At 41.1% G+C, this 17,022-nt stretch overlaps 1 protein-coding gene across 5 annotated transcripts; it reads right to left on the bottom strand.

The window, feature by feature from the left end:
* Window positions 1–2,439: 2,439 nt before the first annotated feature.
* On the bottom strand, window positions 2,440–15,841 carry LOC309534665 (cryptochrome-1-like). Of its 5 annotated transcripts, none has more exons than XM_082226974.1 (11): window positions 15,738–15,841; window positions 13,303–13,766; window positions 12,854–12,970; window positions 11,665–11,815; window positions 10,394–10,534; window positions 8,273–8,443; window positions 7,823–7,963; window positions 6,869–7,020; window positions 5,081–5,178; window positions 4,350–4,460; window positions 2,440–2,831 (listed from the first exon to the last, which is right to left on the bottom strand). In XM_082226974.1, exons 2-11 carry the CDS (start codon window positions 13,713–13,715, stop codon window positions 2,725–2,727), a joined length of 1,602 nt encoding a protein of 533 aa, XP_082083100.1. In that variant the 5' UTR covers window positions 13,716–13,766; window positions 15,738–15,841; the 3' UTR covers window positions 2,440–2,724. The 5 variants fall into 5 exon arrangements, with proteins under 5 accessions (XP_082083100.1, XP_082083101.1, XP_082083102.1 ...); XM_082226975.1 differs by lacking the exon at window positions 15,738–15,841 and adding an exon at window positions 15,281–15,716; XM_082226976.1 differs by lacking the exon at window positions 10,394–10,534.
* Between the last annotated feature and the right edge of the window lie 1,181 nt (window positions 15,842–17,022).

The following is a 17,022-nucleotide window of genomic DNA, read 5'->3' as shown; positions in this document are numbered from 1 at the left end:
AGAACTAGCGGCAAAATAAAACAAAACAAGACTAACATTATTATTGTCAGTTTGTATTTCTTAGTACAGAAAGTATTGATCTAATGTGTAGAGATCTTTCCTAGTCTAATTAATTCAAGAGGGCTCTGGAAGCTTCTCTGTGTGAAAGAAACAAGCAGAAGGTTCATGTTTGGGTTATTCCTTCAGCTTCCTTAAACTAGTTCTGTTATCTCTTCTGTCAAGGTCATGCTGACTGTGATATTGAGGCCAGAAGGAGCCTGGGTTTCACTTTCTCTTTCTATCTCTCTTTCCTTCTGGTGTGGTGTTCTGTATATAGTACGCTTAGTGTTAAGGTTTAGACTTATTATAAGTTATTGCAAGTTTAAGTTAAGTCTGCTGCAACTGGATTTCTTATAGACAGTGCCAATCCTGAATGTATTGGATCTGTGACCATTATGCTCATGTTGCCTGCAATAGCAGTGAAGCTCTGCTGGATGAAATACAATTGCCTCTGGTCTATTTTTTGGGGACTCCTGCAACCTGTTTAAGTTTTTACTCTGCTAACTATATGTCAGAGTTCTGCTCTGGATCAGTATCAAGTGGAATTTCATGACAATTATTTCATAAAATTTATACACTGCTCGATTGTAAAAAAAAACAAAAAAACAAATGGATGTTATGGGGTTTTGAGGATACACAGAAAGGCTGTTGAATGCAGGGCACTGAAGCAATGATTTGCAGAATGAAAAAAAGGAAACTCAATCATGAACACCCTTTGTCCGCCTAAAAAGTGAAGTAAGCATAGTTCTCCACCTCACGTGTGAGAATTTGTTTTTGTTAAAAAAAATGCGATCTCTTTCATCATTCATGGAAGGAGAATTATTGGTTGAAAGGGTGTGGGAGGATATAAATATTTCTGGCACAGAACCTTTTCACTCAAACATGCCAGGGTTTGGTTTATGATCCTGGCTTGATGCTGGCTAATTTGGGAGCAACAAACCCGGATGTTGGGTTTACATGTCATGGGAAGCCAAATTAATGAAAACTTCTCATTCAGAGCAAAGCAGAAGGAAAGAGGCTCTTTGCCCTAACACACGGTTTGTTAATAGCAAACCAGATAAACCAGGCGTCTCAGCTTATTGCGACATGGAAATGCAGCCATGTTAGGTGCTTTTGTGTTGCGATGAAGGAAGTTAAGCACAACTCTCCAACTAAAATCAACAGCTCTTAAAAGTACTGCATGGCTATATTTCATCATTTTCATTGAAACATATAGGCTTTCAAATTGACATCACAATAAAGGCATTGCAATGGTATGACTAGGTAAGTGGAACATCAAGATCCCCCTCCTCCTTCCCCTGCTCTCTTAGAGTAGGAACTGAACCACATTTTCAGCTAAATACCAAAAATGCTCATGTGAATGTGGGGGGTGCCAGCTTAGTGGAAAAGGTTATGAAACAGTAGCATATATCTATAAAATCATCTGAATCCTGTTTGCCGTACATGACTTTCATGCTTGGCGAGTTTTTCCATTAATGTCGTCGTCCATACTTTTTGTCTCTACGTGGGTAGTTGCAAGTGTTCCAGATGGATTGGTGATGAAATGAAGTATTTGGTGGATTAGAACCAACACATCCTTCCCTCTCCCAATTCAGTCGATAACTGGTCACCTATTAAAGGGAGGTTATTGTCACAGACAACTCTAGAGAACCCGCATCTCCCCTTATGCTGAAGGGCTGACCTCCATCTTTGCTATAAAATAGTGGGTGGAACACAAAAGGGATCAGTGGTGAGATTGGGGGGCACTAACTTGGAGGTCCAAGAACACTAGGCCCAAGGGTGTGCAGGGTGAACGGACTGGTGATTGAGTGCAAGAGGCTTATGGTAGATCAGAAAGGGTATGGCTGAAAATCAGTTGAGGTCTGCTTTGTAGTGTTGCTTTTCAGCTTCTTCAAGTTGTGCATAATTTATCCCTCATGATCTAGTTTTCTGCTTCTTTGTTTTTTAAACATCTCCTTAATACGCAGAATCTTTCTCCCAAGCACCACAGATGAATTGGTGTTGCTTGTGTTTTTTAGATTTCCTTCCTTCTTGCTGCAATTAATTAGCAACTGTTTCTTGATTAGCCATTCACTTTAATGATTACTTGTAGTTTTTAAAAGGTGCTTTATGTTTTAGTGTTGTGTAAAAGCATTTCTATAACTACTGATATGGTGGTTATAGAAACACTTTTCTAAAATAAATATATTGTTGTCCGAATTGTAAATCCACTGAAAAACTATTCCATTGGTTTCATATTTTGTGGCCAGCTTTCATCTTCAGCTGTTAACACAGTGGTGTGAAAATAATTTATTAAAAATAGTATCATCTTTTCTCAAAGCAAACATTTGACTGACCACTGATCAGAATGGAATCCTGTCAAAGGATCTATGTAAACTAATCAAAACTCAAACACTGAACCTTTTTCCTAGAAATGATTTATTAATCATCTGCATAACAAGTTATTCTATGAATTATTTCAAAATTAGCTGTTCGGGGGGGGGGGTGCTTCTGAAGGAGAAAATTCAGGAACAGACAAAGGACCAAATTATTTGCATAATATAAATAGCAATAAATTAACCACCTAATCACTTCTTTTTGATTTTGAGAAGTCTCTCAAATTGCCTGCTTAATAAGTGCTTGGAAGTGTGTCCCAATGAATAAAGTGGGACTTACTCCTGAGTAAACCTAAATAGTATTGGGCTGTCAGTCAGTTTGTCCTTGTTCACTGCTTCTGGCAAGTTTTTTCTTTTGTGAGGTCTCTTCAGAACGTCCACGCTTTAGCTGCATTTCCATTGGATCATCTACATCATCTAGAAAGGAGGTGAATACCATATTACTGCAAAACTGCTCAGAATATGTACACTAACTAAAACTCAAAGCCTAAGTTTCACTGGTGAAGAGATGGAATACTCTTTTTATGTCTCAACGGAAATGTCCCCTTGGTCAAATCCAATAGCGCCTGACTAAATTAAGGGAGCACTTGAAATGTAATTACAAATAAATTACTTAGACTGAGTTCCAAAAGCTACTTCAGGCACACTCAAGGACTTGAGTTTGCCAGGAGGGATTTTTTATTTCTCCCTCACTGTCCCCCACCCTTCTTCTCTCTCCTCTTTCCACCACCACTAGCATCTAGTTTTGAAAGTTCCCTCCATTTCAAAAGTGGTTTAACATATTGTGAGAAAGTCTCACTGGGCACGTAGAACCAGTTGTGAAAATTTTAGAATCCTGGCTTTAATATCTTTAAAGATACATAAACAATATTAACTATGCCTCCTGGAGGAATTAGTTCCTTGTACTTTCCAAAACATGTTATAATTTTTTTAAAAGCACACAGCAAAATACTAAACAATGACAAGTTTAGGAAGTAAAAGACATGTAATGACTTATTTTTCCCAAGAGAAAATTTCTAAGAATGTTTTTTCCCCCCTTAGAATCTTGTGAAAAGAAATGCATTATACATTTTCATACTTTTTTAGCAAAGCCTTTCCTGAATCTCCTTACAGCCTCTGCCATTTGGCATTCCTTTCCTTAGCATCACTCCTCATTATCAATCTCTAACCTCCTGTGTTATCCATATATAATGCAGATTATAAACTGTCTGGGCAGTGATAAAAACAAAAGGCTAAGGGTGACATCTAACACTGAGCAAATGGATTTCTGCTCACACAATAGGATTTTCCTTACCCCTCCTGCCCCCCAGCCCTCTGGAGCAGATTTTTGGGGAGACAGTACATTCCACCAAAGGTGCCCGTTCCACTAGGGGCAGACATAATTGGATTAGTCTTAATTTTTTCTGAGGCTCCGAAAATAGTCTTGAAAGTCCATAAACAATGCCTGGAGAAATCTCTGAAGGGACTGAGTTCACTTCCCACGAAGAGCAGCAAAACTATGCACAATTTGCACATATGTTTTAAAGGCAGAATGGAACCTTTCTTAATAAAGAATTTGAATTACCTAGACGCAGATTATAAAGAGAGATCTACAACATTGTTGCTTTTAATTGTAGAGACGCTACCAGGCTTTTACAGTGGTACTTCGGGTTAAGAACTTAATTCATTCCTGAGGTCCATTCTTAACCTGAAACTGTTCTTAATCTGAGGTACCACTTTAGCTAATGGGGCCTCCCGCTGCCACCGCCGTACAATTTCTGTTCTCATCCTGAAGCAAAGTTCTTAACCCGAGGTACTATTTCTGGGTTAGCAAAGTCTATAACCTGAAGCGTCTGTAACCCGAGGTACCACTGTACTATGGTTAGATATCAGAATCAAGAGAAACCCACAATCCCTGTCAAGTTGGAAGAGCTCAGTACCAGCCTGCGGACGCACCTCTTGTGAGCTGAGCGGTTTTATACTGTTCTTCTCTAACCTGTTTCATCAGCTGTAGATTGTGATCACTGACTTCTTTGTGGTTTACAATAGGAAAGGGATAATCTTTACCTAATGGAAAACATAGGAAACAATGACAGAAAGGAAACAGCATTACCAACAGTAACTCTTCGAATTAATTGTATCAGATCTTGGTAGAACCTTTTCAAATTCCTGACTGAATACCAAAATGGGATTCCATCTCCAGCTGCAGGCAAACACACTGGCTTAATCGTTAGACCAAATAAACATAATGGGCAGATAAAGGCAGTCATGGGAGGGAGGGAAGAAGGGCCCTTCCTTGCTAAGTCCCTGAATGAGGAGAAAGGACAGGATTTGACACCAGGGAAGCAGAAACTTCAGAGCGGCTAAGGTGAGCTGGGTGCAGTGGTAATGGTACTTGGGAAACAGAAAGCTGCACTCTCATTGCAGCCCAGGTAATAGAGGGACATGTCAATTCCAAAGCTGGGAATCTGGTCATCTGCCCCAGCAATGGGGTCATTGGAAGTGAGGCAGTGCAACACAGTATGGTGATGGGGATACCCTCTGAGAGCCTGCCCTGACTGGAGGGGCAGACAGAAGGATAGGAAGCTTAGGTACTGAGAGGGAGGGGGAAATATGGTAAAATCAGGGAAAGCAGGGCCCTACTCTGCTGGGTACATAGTGAAAATTTATTATGTTTTGAGTATTACCTATAATGCAGCCTGCCTCTATCTGTGTCTCTTCTGGTGCTACCCAAGGTTCATAAATGTACTGGGAGGGGAAATTCTTCAGCACTGGGAGGTATTTTCTGAAAAATATAATTAGCACACACCTTGTGTTGTTAACTGTTTCTATATTATTATTATTATTATTATTATTATTATTATTATTATTATTAAACTCTGGGCGGCTCCCAATCAAGTGTTAAAAACAATACAGCATTAAATATTAAAAACTTCCCTAAACATGGCTGCCTTCAGATGTCTTTTAAAAATAGGATAGCTGCTAATTTCCCTGACATCTGATGGGAGGGCGTTCCACAGGGCAGGCACCACTACCAAGAAGGCCCTCTGTCTGGTTCCCTGCAACCTCACTTCTTGCAATGAGGGAACCGCCAGAAGGCCCTCGGTGCTGGATCTCAGGGTCTGGGCTGAATGATGGGGGTGGAAACGCTCCTTCATGTATACAAGACTGAGGCCATTTAGTTTTAAAGGTCAGCACCAACATTTTGATTTGTGCTTGGAAATGTACTGGGAGCCATTGCAGATCTCTCAGGACTGGTGTTATGTGGTCCCGGCGGCCACACCCAATCACCAGTCTAGCTGCCGCATTCTGGATTAGTTGTAGTTTCCGGGACACCTTCAAAGGTAGCCCCACATAGAGCGCATTGCAGTAGTCCAAGCGGGAGATAACTCTGGTGATACAGTCTGCAAGCAGGTAGGGTCTCAGCCGGCGTACCAGATGGAGCTGGTAGACAGCCGCCCTGGACACAGAATTAACCTGCGCCTCCAAAATGACTCCCAGGCTGCGCATCTGGTCCTTCAGGGGCACAGTTACCCCATTCAGGAACAGGGAGTCCTCCACACCTGCCTGCCTCCTGTCCCCCCAAAACCGTACCTCTGTCTTGTCAGGATTCAACCTCAATCTGTTAGCCGCCATCCATCCTCCAACCGCCTCCAGGCACTCACACAGCACATTCACTGCCTTCACTGCTTCTGATTTAAAAGAGAGGTAGAGCTGGGTGTCATCTGCATATTGATGAACACCCAGCCCAAACCCCCTGATGATCTCTCCCAGCGGCTTCATATAGATATTAAAAAGCATGGGGGAGAGGATGGAACCCTGAGGCACCCCACAAGTGAGAGTCCAGGGGTCTGAACACTCATCCCCAAACATCACTTTCTGGACACGGCCCAGGAGAAATGAGCAGAACCACCTTATTATTATTATTATTATTATTATTATTATTATTATTATTATTATTAATGCTGCCCTCCATCTTAAGATCACAGGTTAGTTTACAGTAAAAAAACACAAAAATGCATAACATAATAACAAACATAACACTATTCCCTCAATTTAAAAGATTATAGATTGTTTAATTAGCCAAAGGCCCAGGAGAAGAGGAACTTTTAAGATTCAGGACAGACAAATGGAAGTAATGCAAATTTAACACAATGCCTATTTAATTTACAGAATTTGCAAGTTGCCTGCTTAGGCCACCTTGTAAAATATCATTGGGAGAATGCAGATTCGCAAAGAGAACTTGCTCAGTCCAGCCCTTCATTTATGAGGTGCGGATCAGGGGAGTTTGGCCTCTTAATACATACTCTCCGAATTATTCCACCCTTCCTGCTTACCTTCTTGTGGACATCTTGAAAGGCATCTGATTGGCTACTGTGGGATGTGGACAAGATGAGCCACTGTTCTTATCCAACAGCACTGCTCTTACGGTTTAAAGCATGATAGACCCTGATGTATCAACCATGCGTACTCACCGGATGTATTGTCCTTCGGGATCTGTGCGCTTGCCAAAGCGAACAGGACAGAAAATGCGGGAGTACTGGTGGAAGAAAGCGCTGGCTGACAGCCACATCCAGTTCCCTGCATTCACGCTGTAATCTGCATCCAGAAGCAATTCTTCAAACACCTGTAGTTGAGGAGAGTCATACCATTAAAATAAGAGACACTGCAAAGTTGGGCTGAATTGAACCCACATGAAATTGCTGGCTCTCCTCAAACTGCAGGGGGGGAGGGGCGGATTTTGCAAACCTGGGTGGTAGTGTGACTGGGCAAGATGTTTCAGGGGAATCCTAGGAAGTGAGGAGCTACTGAATGGACTTCCTTTCCATTTCCATTTTCCCCCATTGTCTTGCCAGCAGCAAGAGCTACGGCTTCCCAGCATGCCTCAGGAATTATGTCTATGCTGGCAGTGGAATCATGGGATTTAATGTCCCTGTGAAAAGCCCCCTCCCCCCAAAAAACCCCCAACAACCATGCACATAAAAGACTAGATATATGGGACAAGTTTAAGTTAGAACCTTTCCCTGTGACATCAATGTGAAGAATTATTATTAACCATTCAATCATGTAAGCCATCGCTCATATTCTGAACTGGTATAGATTTACCACCTTAGAACTATATGTAATTTTTACACTGATTTACTTAACAGTGCAATCCTATACGTGTCTACTCAGAAGTATATTCTGCTGAGTTCTTCACAAGAGAGTGAGCATAGGATTACAACCTTAACCCTTTTTCATTCCAAAGGATACTTGCTGTTCACTCAGATCAAAATTACGTTTGCAATGAAGTCCCCCCACCCCCCACCCTCCGTTTGCCAAGGGGAATGCTAACATTAAACACTGAGGTTGCTTTCAGATTCCCTAGAAAGTTTGCATTTTACAGGACTATGCCAATCAGGGCAGAAGACAAAATAAGTACTGCAAACCTCCATTCCTTCTTCCCAACTGATCCATAGGTCTCCACGTGTGAGGAAACAGGCCACTGCGTGGCGAGCAAGATGGTGGATCCAGCCTTCCTGATGGAGCTGAGTCATAATGGCATCAATCCAGGGAAATCCAGTCTGTGCCTAAGAAGTAGAACAATTTCAATTTTCTTGATCTGCTCAGATGTGCTGCACTCCCACCTTGTAACTCTCACAACAGTTGACATTCTCTCTTCTTACAGAGACTAAGGACCGAATGGATGTGATGACAAATGCCCCATTATTGATTTATTTCCCGTATTTGTAGTCTGTGCTTCCCCCAAAAGTCCCAGGGTGGAAAAACATAACAGAGGTAAAACATCTTAAACCATAACATTTATATAATTCCAGCATCAGCAAAATACTGGAGACAATGGCCTCAGAGTACTAAAACAGTCCAAGGAATCAACATACCGTTTTCCATTTGTGGAGTTTCTCTGCATCTTGGTACCAATCTATCTGAAGACAGATGGGATTCCCAACCATTTTTGTAAAGTTGGGTGTTGCTGATGCTGCCGTATAAAAGAATTCCCTCCACAGTAGTTGTCCTTGAAGAGATACTGGTGGCAGGGAATGGTTCTTTGACTGTAATATTGATAATGGAACATGAAAAAATGGGAAGCATGATTTAGCTCAACAATTTGTAACATTTAATGGGGTTTCAGCACTGAAAGCAGCAAGCCAGAACCTTTCACAAGCTATTTTGTTCTTCCAATGTTTTATATATGCAATTGTTTTATGTTTTTATTGTATTGTAAATCGCACTGAGATGCCTCATGGAAGAGACTCAGAGATGAAATTAAATATTTCAATTTATTTCCAAGCCTATTATTGGATCCTATTACCTTGAGGTGCTTAAAATGGAATCCTAACACTTTATAAAGCAAACTATAAGTATTTTAAAACCTTATGAATTGGGCAGATATAACAAATTACACCTTGTGCTTTAAAAAAAATCAGTATACACAATTGTACATACAGTATATTACATCATCTTAATCTAGATAATCCAATCAAGGCATTTCTTGGTAAGACCACTGATCTAGATGGAGATTTACAAAAGGTTTCAGATGGGTTTCACTGCACTCGCTTACAAATTCAGGCATGGAACTGGGAGATACTCTTGGACTCTGTTAACTAGGGAGGTGCCTTTCTTGGAGTGCCTTTTACCAGCAAAGACTGGTTCACCAACTGCAACCCTAGCTGCAGAAAGAAGACCTAGCCTCAATTACATATACATGACTCAAGCTTCACCACGGGCAATGAGCAAGCATGCAGCTTCCTGGACCAAAGATTGCAGCTGCTGTGCTCCTCTCCCAATTCTCCTACTGCTGGGCTGCCCACGGCTAAGCCTTGGTTTGACTTAGTTTTACATCTGAACACATGGTTACTCTTGCTCAGTCAAATCACAAGCTGTAACCAAGGTTTGTTCTTGATTTACTCCTCACGGTTTGTCTTGGGAAAAGAAACCACGAGCTTGGGTTTGGAAATCGCACCAAACCAAACCATGACCTAACCCTGGTTAGCGCAGCCGGACTGGAGGAACGATGCAGTTGCCATGATATTCACTCCCAGAACTCTTACATTTCATCATTTGTGCTAACCCATGGTTTGCATTGGTGTTATATGTGGACTGGACCAGTGGTTACATCCAGCCTAGAGTACTGTAATGCTCTCTATGTAGGGCTGCATGTAAAGACAATCTGGAAATTTCAACAGGTGCAAAATTCAGCCTCCAGCATGCTTATGTGCAATAGGCAGTTTGAGCATGTCCCACAACAGTTTTGCATCAGTTGCACTGGTGAACCATTTGTTTCTTGGCTTAATTTGAAGTGCTAGGACTGACCATTAAAACACTGAACTGTTTGCGACCAGGTTATCTGAAGAACTCCTACTATGCCTATACGAAACTGCTCAGGTCCTAAGATTGGCCTCCTCTCATACCTGTCACTAAAGTTGAATGAGTTGCCGGGTACTAGGGTCATGGACCTTTTCAGTGGTGGCCCCACATCCGTGGAATTCCCTCCTCTGAAAACTCCACTTGGCCCCGTCTCTTGTAGACAGTCATTAAGCAATCCTTAAAGACTTTTCTTGATATTATTGATGGCCTGGCCCCTATATACCTTTCTTTCTTTCTTTTTTTTACTTTGCTGGTGATTTTATCATGTTTGTGCAAATGTTTTGGTTTTAACATTTAATATGTGGGCCTGCACTAAAAGATGGGGTAGAAATAATAATATTTTTTTATTTATACCCTGCCCTTCCCTGTTCAGAAAACTGAGCTCAGGGCAGCTAACAATAAATTTAAAACACTTAATTGTGATACAACAAAAAACAGCATAAAATACAGTATAAAAGCATGAATAACAATAAATTCAAAATTCAAAAATCAATTTAGGGGAAAATCCATCCAATATGTTAAAGAAATAAATCATGCCTAGCTGCTGTAGGAAAAATAACATGCTTTTTCTGGGAATGGAAATTTGTCACATTTCCTTGCTTAACATGTAGATAAGCTGCATACTGCAAACTTACCTGAGCATAAATTTTTGACAGCCTGTGAAAAAACATTCGAACTGATAAACAGCCCAAGCTGAAATAGGGACTCAAGCCTGTAGTACTTGGAAGCAGAGAATTTGGGATTGTTCTTGGCTTAGCAAACTTTGCTACCCAACCCTAAAAAGAGAAACACAAAGCAGAAGCAGCACAGCTGCTATGGAATGACAGCTGTGCTACAATGAGGCAGTGGGTTCTATAGCAAACCTTATTCCACTTTAGTTTACCTTTGTATGAAACCCTTTATGTAAGCCACCTTTGATAAAATTCAATGGAAAGGGCTAGAAATAGTTTAAAAACAAGTAAATCTATAGCATGCCTATGCTCCATGCTAAGAACACAGCCTCCACACTAGTAGTAGTGAAAGTGGTGCCATCCACATGCTGTGAACTACAACTCCCATCATCCTTGACCAATGATCACACTAGGTGGAGCTGATGGGATTTGTTGTCCGCAACACCTGGAAGGCACTTAGTTGGCTATCCTTGCTCCACATTATAGTTATGTGCTGACAAACCTGAGCCAAAACAAGTTCAATACCTTGCTACGCAAAGGGCTTCCTCAGCTGATATTATATTGTCAATGTGTATAACAGGTACATAAGTAATTGTACATGAATGATTCTCAGTACTTGTGCCAGCAGTCTACATCAGCTGTGTTGTTCTCGATACCTTTCTGTTTTCACCTAAGGATTGTGTTATACAGGAACTTACAAGAAGCAGCAGCAAGAAAAGATAAGAAAAGAAGAAATGTGCTCGCTTCGGCAGCACGTATACTAGAAAAGAAGAAATGTATTAATATTGGAATTAGCCTCATAGGTTATACACCGTACATATGAACCAAATATGTTGCACATACTGGGCCAGACCTTTATGATAGGAAATAACCAGTAAAATTTTCAGAGTTATTATCATTCAATCTGTTGCGCTTTGTGTACTGTGACAAACCTGAGCCAGCATAATATAGTGGTCAGAGTGGTAGTCGTTAGAGACCCCAAGAGCACTATTGCACCCATGGGTGCCGCACTGGTGACCCATGATATGCAGAATAAAGATAAATATTGGAAGGCAATTTTTAAAAAGGAAACAAAAAGCTGTGGGACTTTCTAGATGACTTCAGATATGAATTCTTTAGGAGATGGTAAGTGGCTTGCATTTAGATTGTTCTTGCAAAGGTGATCAGAAAGACTGCTGATTATCCTCTCACAAACAACATGAGAAAGGACAGATACACCTTGAATTAAGGCTGACCTGGTTTTTCAGGTGCTCTTCAAGTCGTTGGAGCCCATTAGTTTCCCCTCCTCTCCAAGATGACTTGTACTCTTTGGAAAACCCAAGGTCCTCAGGGAGAGGCACCCTGTAACACTCAGCCAGACCCACTCCAGGGAGAGGACTGAGTTTTCTAAGAAGGAAATAAAGAGACTTATTTTGAAAACCAAATGTTCTATCATAATGAGGCAAACAAACACAATCAGCTTGTTTTATCACAGACCAAGTGAATGCAGCAGAAAGTGTTGCTTGTTACCACCACTGGAAACCACCCATGTCCTAAAGCCAACAGAAAAGGAAGAAACATGACAGACTGGAATAGCTGCCTCCCTTGCCTTCCTATCTTTGCACAATCAGGCCCAACATATCATGCTATGTTTCTAGGAAACACTGGAGTGGTCATGCAAATTAGTGTCCTGAGATGGGCTAACAGGATTTCCACACCCACAACCCTAGTGGGGATGAGAGAAGGATTTTTAAAAATTATTATTGTGCTGTAAATAATTAAAGTACATTTCCCATAGGTCCATGTGGAAAGCCTTGGTAATTAAAATAAGTTGTAAAATGATCATCAATTCATAGCCTCAGTTCATACTTTTTGTACATCTCTGTATTCATGAGATCGACAGCTGGTATTGTGCTAAGTTATGCTTACCAAAAAGAATCTTTCAAAACATGCCAGTATACTGAGACTGTCTGGCCGTTTGAGATCCCAATATATCAAGTCATAATCAAATCCATTGTATGGATAGATTTCAAATTCAAGTATTTCACCGCAAGGCAGATTTTTCAAATCTGATACGTTCATAAACCCTGTTTGGAGTCCCAACACTGGTTTTCAAATGTGATCATCACAAGTGGAGAGTTTACTAAAGCACTACCACAATATCCCAGAAGATAATTATGTAACAAAACCAAAAGTAATTTGACTCTCAGTTTGGACATTATAAAAACAAGGATCACATCAATCTTTTGATAAGTCACATGGATCAAACTTTTTTTGCTTTGCAAAAAATACTTATTGCAAAATTATTTTAGATTGTCTTTTGTAAACCACTTTAGCTTGAATAGGTGGTATATAAATGTTCTTAAATAAATAAAATCATTTTACAGTGAGCCAGCTATTCTTAGAGGAAAATTTTTATGTTCTAGTGGTACAATTATTCCTTACTGTGAATTCTCAGCCGTAATGTCTTGCACAGGCATCTCGGGATCTCCAAGCACTGTTAGTATCTGAAGAAACCTTTTGTACGTCAATGGTGGTGTTCCTCCGTTTAGTTCCACAATCCTGTATAACACAAGATGATTACACTATGAACAGAAACCGCCTGCAAAAGGATGGAACTTGGGTGACAGTAGAGGAACTAAATTTTCTGTAAAACTTTGTTCAGTGATGTTTATTCCCTAATGTGTTTAGCACTGCAGCCTAAACTCTTCATTTTAATGTCTGCGCTCATAATAGTGGCCAGTTCTGCAGCAGAAAGGAGTGAATATCTGCATCAGCAACAGAAACATATCTATGCTTGCAGAACGCAAGCTAGGTTTGCACATTTGTTATACTGTAAAACCACCAATGGCCCCCCAGGAGATAAGCTTTCTTCCCCTTGGTCAACTCCGTACCGTCTGACGTCATACAAAGTGTGCCCCACCAAAGAAAATACTTCAAATCCCATTTCTTTCCCCATAATTTGGATAGTCTTCTCCATTTCCTTGTAATATGGTTCAATCTCGTCATCGAAAGTCACTTGGGTAATATTCCACTTTTGAACATGTTCCCGCAATACAGCCTCATACTCCCCTTGAATAATCCATAAGCAAGAGTTCAATTTCTTTAAGTTTGTCTGGAGATCTTCCAGAGTCTGCAGGAGAAAATGCCAACGTTTAGTTCCCATTCTAGTTGCAGATGTCAAAAGATTTCTATCCAATAGGTAAACTGGATAAACGATTTCGGAAGACTTCAGTGCAGCTAGCAAAGTGGGGTTGTCATGTAGCCGGAGACCCTTCCGAAAAAGATGAATAGTCCGATGAGGCATGTTGGATATTTATTTCACACGTGAAGGAAGAAATGTGGGGAGAATTCAGATCTACAATAATGGGGGAAGAAAAGAAGTCAGGGTTTGGTATATATTGCAGTAGTGTACAGAAATAGTCTGGTAAGGCTGCTAGTTTAAAGAATTAAAAAAAATAAGTTTTATTATTAACTCTTGGAAAACAAATCCATCCTAAGCACAAGCTCACATGTGCCCACTATGGAGACACGATGTTAAACAAAACAGGCCCCAACACTGTGGCAAACTAGAAAGAAAGCCTGAAATTGTTATTTAGGGGAACTGAATTTAATTCAATTAATTATTTTCAATAAATTATTTTCCGGAAATTTGGAAGATCTCAAGGGCCCCCAAAAAAGTGGTTACATCGCGCTATATAAGAAGCAAAAAAAACTTGTTTTGATGAATTGGAAGAGTCGCAAAAAGATTCCACTGAGCATATGGATTGATAATATGGACAGATTATCTACATACAAAAGAACTGCTTGTCAATGCAAAATAAGAATAGATAAATACAAAGAAATTTGGAACAAATATCTAAGTGACAAGGTGGATAACAGTGGGAAATAGAGGGGGGGGGAGAGTGGTGATAAACAAGGAGTAGGCATAGGGATATTACTGTATCTAAATTTGAGTTATTATTGTTTTTATGGTTTTTGTTGTACGTGTCTTTCTAGCTTGGTGTTTGTACTGATTAATATTTTTTAAAAATAAAATAAAAAAGAAAGAAAGCCTGGCTGAAGGAGGAGGAAAGTAGTAAATCCTAAAAGGAAGTGATTTACATGCCAGCAAATTGTTAGGAAAGAAGGAACCAACAGAAGGAAGATCAGGTTCCCTCACCCCAGTTCAGGTAACTAGCTTGGATGTCCCCATGTCCTAGTGTTATGAGGGAGTAAATCTTCTATTCACTTTATCAATATCTGCATATTGCAGTAAACAGCAGAGGAGGTAAAGAGCAGGAAGACAGATTGGGGTTATTAGTACAATGGCATCTAGGTCACAGGAAGCCAAGCAGACTCCTCAGAATGGGAGGAATACCTACTTAGGTGCAGCTGGAAATTTGGAAAAGCAGCTTTCAAAAATAATTTTCAAAAAGATGGTTTGATGGATTGACTGCACCCTGACAGAAAACATTCACAACAGATACACTCTATTTGTTGCTTACTGTACTATACTTTTAGACTCTCCAGGCTCAGTCCAATCTCAAGCATGTAGGTGGTTAGAAATCAATGTGACTGCAGATATATTGGTTTTGAAGTCTGCACTGGCATAAATTTATGGTGAATTCAGAATGCAGCTTTCCAGCACAGAATCCAAAATCTAATTGTTCCAGGTCATTATTCTATCCTTGGCCATAGCTCAACGAACACATGCATTTGCATGCATTATATGTTAAAATAAAAAGCTGTAATCGGGATTAGCAACACTTATCCACCAGGTGCAAGAGAGAGAGAAAGAGACCGGAGCTCTTGCACCTCCAATAGTTAGAAGAGGGAATTTCAGCAGGTATATGGACTATGGTGCTGGTGCAGCTCGCATCTTCTACACACCTGTCCAAGGTGCAGATGCCCACTCCCTTTTATCGCCTGTCTCCCTAACTAGTGGCGACTTTCTTCCTCTTGCAAATGCTCGCTTCAGAGGAAGGAGTTTCTTCAGGACGATATCGAGGGAGGAAAAAGGGGTTGCGTTCACTCTCCCTGACTGAGCTCGGGGATTATCAAATCCGCCGTCGATGCAGTTTGCTTTTTGTCTATGCAGGAAGAGGGACGGGAATCAACCCTGCACGTTTGCATGCGGAGACGCATTCAGCGTCCAGACGCGGAGTGTAGGCTTCGGGGGCAGAGGGGAGAGCCCCTACCGCGACGGGGAAAGGGGGAACCCTCCCAGGGCCTTGCCAGGAGCTCCAGGGGTAAGGAGAGACTGGGTAGCAAGACGGAAGAAATGGGCGTCCCCTTCCCATTCCACTCTCGAGAGGCGGGCAGGGGGCTGCTGGGGACGCGGGGTTACCTGTCTCTCTCTGCAGCGGCGCAAGGGGCCTTCCGGGCAGCCTCAGCACCAGACCTTCCTCTTTCCGGTTGCGGCTCCTCCAAAGCGGCGGCGGAGGAGCTCAGTTCAAAGCTGTTCACAGGAATTTGACTGGCATTTATGTGACACCTGGAAGCTTCTGTATGTGCTTGCCTGCCTCACACACAATACAATAACTAGGTCACTATGGGCAGAATCTAGGTCACTCTAAATCCCTTCTCCTTCCTCCTGGCAAAAGCTGAACAGTCAAAGGATTGTAATAAACCCAGCGAAACCATCTGAAGAATCTGAAGAAGTGTGCATGCACACGAAAGCTCATACCAAGAACTAACTTAGTTGGTCTTTAAGGTGCTACTGGAAGGAATTTTTTTATTTTGACTATGGCAGACCATGGCAGTTACCTATCTGTAACTGGAACCAGCGAAACCATGGCAGTCCTGTTTTGCATTGTCTGGTGGCACCATACGGATGTAACACAGCATAAGCTTTCATGGACTGTAGTCTACTGCATTGGGTGTAACAAAGTTCTAAAACAAGTTGGCAAGTGTTTCTCAGTATTTGATTTTATTTAAAAACATTAAAAACTCTCTCTGTGTGTGCACGCGCGCTGCAAGATGTACATATATGTGGTTATAGATGAATTGTTCTGCAGTGGGGTAAGTGAGAATCTGTGACAATTAAATCTTAAATATCTGCAAAATCAGCACAGAGTATTCATAATATATCTATTTTATTTTTGTTCCATAAAATTTGTATACCACTTGACTGTAGGAAAAATCCAAGGCAGTTTGCAAAAAGAAAAGAAAAGATAAAGTAATCAGAATTATCACTATTTTTTTTAACCAACCATAATTTAAAACATAAAGTTCAAACCACAATAGAATAGACTAGAAACAAATTAAAACCCGTACAAACTTGCAAAACATCTGGGTAGGCTTCACGGGTGTAGGCGGGGGGGGCAGTCCCCCCAAAATCTACAAAAATTATTGACAAGCATTGAAAGTACTCAGTTATCTAAGGTTCTATCCCTCAACTCTAGCAGAAGCCTGCCCCCCGCAATGTCCTATTTACGGGGTATTTTTACACCTGATTCCCTTTAAAAAAAAAGCTGAACCACGTTGGCTGCCCATCCCTAACAAAAACAAGAATATCCCGCAGGCGCCGAAAGCAGCTGTGATTTCTGCTAACGAAACCTCAGCAGCCTGGAACGGAGAGCGCAGTTCGATTTCGCGCCCGAAGTGTCGGCGAAAACCTGATTGTGCCGTTT

This window comes from Podarcis vaucheri, assembly GCF_965113315.1.
Source record: "Podarcis vaucheri genome assembly, chromosome: 6".
Classification (NCBI taxonomy): Eukaryota; Metazoa; Chordata; class Lepidosauria; order Squamata; family Lacertidae; genus Podarcis; species Podarcis vaucheri.
Note: the sequence above shows the minus strand (reverse complement) of the source record. Positions and strands in the feature narration are given on the sequence as shown.